Consider the following 3,382-nt stretch of genomic DNA (forward strand, 5'->3'; position numbering starts at 1 on the left):
ATCTACTAAAACCGTAATCCATGATGATGATGGAGAACGGATTTCGGTGGTCAGGCATATCGACTTAATTATCAAAGTATAACTGCCTATAGGATCATGCATTTGATCATGCATGTCAATTCGATTTCATTAATGCACCACTAAAACTACCACATTATTTGTTTCCTTAATTGTCAGTCTTTTCACTTTCGAGCCCTATATAAACCACACTGTTTTACTTGCCCATTGCAACCCCCACCTCTCTCTAGATCTCTGATCTCTTTCTCACACACCCTAAACACATACTCACAGATGATCATGTTTAAGATGAAGAACTTGTTTAACAATAGCAACAGTAGTGGTTCTCGGTTGAGCTTAATCTTGGCTCTTCTTGTATTAGCAATATCATTGTACCATCAAGTAGGAGAATCATGCGAGCAGAACTCATCTCTGTCATCGTCATTGTCATCATTTAACCTTAACGACGAAAAAGGGAGAGGTGGTTTTGTTAGAACAAGGGGAACCCGTTTTGTGATGAATGGTAAACCACTGTACCTAAATGGTTTCAATGCCTATTGGTTAATGTACATGGCATCTGAGCCATCATCAGATAAAGGGAAAGTGACAACCACGCTTGAGGAAGCCTCAAGGTTAAGAATGAACGTAGTCAGAACTTGGGCTTTCAGTGATGGTACTTCTTACAAGCCTTTACAGTCTTCTCCTGGTTTCTATAATGAGGAGATGTTCAAGGTATGTGAGATATTATTTCAACATGTATAAACACACTGTGCATATATAATATAATTTCTTACTACTTATGGTAAATTGTGAATCTGATTTTCAGGGTTTGGATTTCGTGATCTCTGAAGCTAAAAGAAATGGAATATATTTGATACTGAGCTTATCAAACAACTATGAGAATTATGGTGGCAAAAAGCAGTATGTTCAGTGGGCAAGAGACCAAGGACAGTACTTGCAATCTGATGATGATTTTTATACTAACCCTCTGACCAAAGCCTTCTACAAGAACAATATCAAGGTATAAATAACTTATAAACCAAAAAAACTGAATAGAGGAGCATATATTTGCTCGTACTGTAACGTGCGGAAAAAAGTACACTTCATTCCGCCTAGGATCAAGCAAGATTGATCTAGTGGCTGGTTTAAATGGTTTCATTATCATAAAAATCAAGATGAAACCATATTATGATCATCTGATGGCTTATGCATGGAGTGTGCACATACCTTAATAGGAGTATTAGTTTATTGTTTGAGTTATTGTTGCTGGTGCCTGGTAGGTAGCTCTTTGTGCATTAAATGGCTTACACAATGGGTCTCTCTATTCCTCTGACCCCTCCAACTTAACTCTTTTGGTTAAGAATTTCAAAAGAACCTACTTTTACTATCATATTTAATTCATCATTTGTTGTTTTCATATCCTAAGATGGATTCTTGAACTGAAAGGAATGATGTTGATGTATTTCCTAACTTGAATTGAATCCTTAGTGCTGGTATTCAAAGCGAACAAGAATCCATATCCCAAAATATAATCATCTTCAGATTTTTCAAAATTAATAATCTTGCTTCCTTTAATAAATCTGTATAATGTGTACATATATATGTAGAAAGTGCTCACGAGAATCAACTCGATTACGGGAGTGGCGTACAAAGATGATCCCACCATTTTTGCATGGGAACTCATGAATGAACCTCGCTGCCAATCCGACCTATCCGGGAAGACAATTCAGGTACAAATATATGTTCTATCATCCATAAGCTCAATCTTTGTGTTAATTGGTATGATTGTTTTTTCACGAGGACCTCGCTCCATGGGGGTTTGTGCATGCTTATGAGTTTTTATCTAAGTACCACATTTTGATAGAGTGATGCAAAGGGTACTATGTGCCGGTTCATTTTTGAATATTTTCTGCACCATATTTATCCGTTGACTGATATTTGACCTCATTGACTGTCTCGTTCAATCAAATACATGCAGGATTGGATTACAGAGATGGCTAGACATGTGAAATCAATAGATTCAAACCACCTCCTAGAAATCGGAATGGAAGGATATTACGGCGAATCGGTTCCTGACAGGAAGCAATATAACCCTGGTTACCAAGTTGGTACGGATTTCATCTCCAACAATCAGATCCCTGAAGTAGATTTCACCACAATTCACCTCTACCCAGATCAATGGTTACCTGGCTCAAGTGACCAAGCCCAATTAGATTTCGTTGACAAGTGGGTGCAAGCTCATATTCAGGACTCCAACTCAGCTGCAATTGGGAAACCATTGTTGTTGGCTGAATTTGGAAAATCGAGCAGGACATCAGGATATAATGTTGGCCAAAGGGATGCCTACTTTGCGAGACTATACAACACCATCTATGCATGTGCTAGGAGTGGTGGCCCCTGCGGCGGTGGTGCTTTTTGGCAACTGATGGCCCAAGGCATGGATAGCTTCAAAGATGGATATGAAGTAATTTTGGCTGAATGCCCATCAACAGCTGCACTTATAAGTCAACAATCTCGTAAACTATCAACTATCTCTTGATAAGCTAAAATGCACACTGATTAAATCACTGAGGGATTAGTCAAACAGGTTAATTAGCAGGAAAGTTTTATTTTGCTTTGGTATGTTGTACTAGCTAGTAGTAGTACTAGTTGTATTCGGATAAATAAAATTTAATATGGAGCGAACAGTAGTGCGTTCGCAGTTCGACCAACCAATTTGTTTGATTTCTCTGCAGTCGAATTTAGATCAAAAGTTCTTAGCAACAAAAAAAAGAAAAACTTAAAGAGCCATAAGTATAAAAAATGAACTTTCAAACACTTCCAAACATAAAGCTTTCACTTACAAGAAGGCCTATCATAGTCGTATGCATCAAATGACACCCTATAATTACTGATAGTATTATTATGATCCCTTTTTTAACAATTACTTTGTAGGGGCGAAAGATCGCACAAGGTAAAGATGCAACTTCGCTCTACCCAAAACAATATTAAGCACGAAGATACGACAATTACCAGGAAACAAGGCGAAGACTAAATACACGACAATAGTAGAAGAGCGTGAAGGATAGTTACACAGTAAAGACAATGCGATGATCATCTCCACCAGAAGAAGCACGAAGAACCGAGCAACAGCGCGACAAATAGAGACAATTTTCAAAAGCCTGGCGAATAAGATAAACTGAAACAGAATCAGTCAACTATGATCTTACACGTGAACAATGGTTGTCTTCTACTGATAAGTTTGCCTATATAAGGACTCAAAAATAATAGAGAGAGGCAGACCAATTGAGATTGAGAAGCTAAGGAAATCATCAGAGAAAAGAGAAAGAAGTCCCATCTTTGTATTTAACTTTCATCTTATATTTCTCCATTGTTGATATACAAA

The 3,382-nt window shown here is 37.7% G+C and overlaps 1 protein-coding gene across 1 annotated transcript; it reads left to right on the forward strand.

The window, feature by feature from the left end:
- The first annotated feature begins 210 nt into the window (after window positions 1–210).
- On the forward strand, window positions 211–2,708 carry LOC113333071 (mannan endo-1,4-beta-mannosidase 4-like). Its single transcript, XM_026579563.1, has 4 exons — window positions 211–729; window positions 824–1,018; window positions 1,605–1,727; window positions 1,976–2,708. Exons 1-4 carry the CDS (start codon window positions 292–294, stop codon window positions 2,534–2,536), a joined length of 1,317 nt encoding a protein of 438 aa, XP_026435348.1. The 5' UTR covers window positions 211–291; the 3' UTR covers window positions 2,537–2,708.
- Window positions 2,709–3,382: the final 674 nt, after the last annotated feature.

This window comes from Papaver somniferum, unplaced genomic scaffold (genome assembly GCF_003573695.1).
Source record: "Papaver somniferum cultivar HN1 unplaced genomic scaffold, ASM357369v1 unplaced-scaffold_132, whole genome shotgun sequence".
Lineage (NCBI taxonomy): Eukaryota > Viridiplantae > Streptophyta > Magnoliopsida > Ranunculales > Papaveraceae > Papaver > Papaver somniferum.

Bases quoted from the DNA above. Each gene is read 5' to 3' on its own strand.
- LOC113333071 (XM_026579563.1), top strand. From the start codon at position 292: ATGATCATGTTTAAGATGAAGAACTTGTTTAACAATAGCAACAGTAGT. The intron at 730-823 runs GTATGTGAGATA...TCTGATTTTCAG, and splicing joins ATAATGAGGAGATGTTCAAG to GGTTTGGATTTCGTGATCTC. The intron at 1,019-1,604 runs GTATAAATAACT...ATATATATGTAG, and splicing joins TCTACAAGAACAATATCAAG to AAAGTGCTCACGAGAATCAA.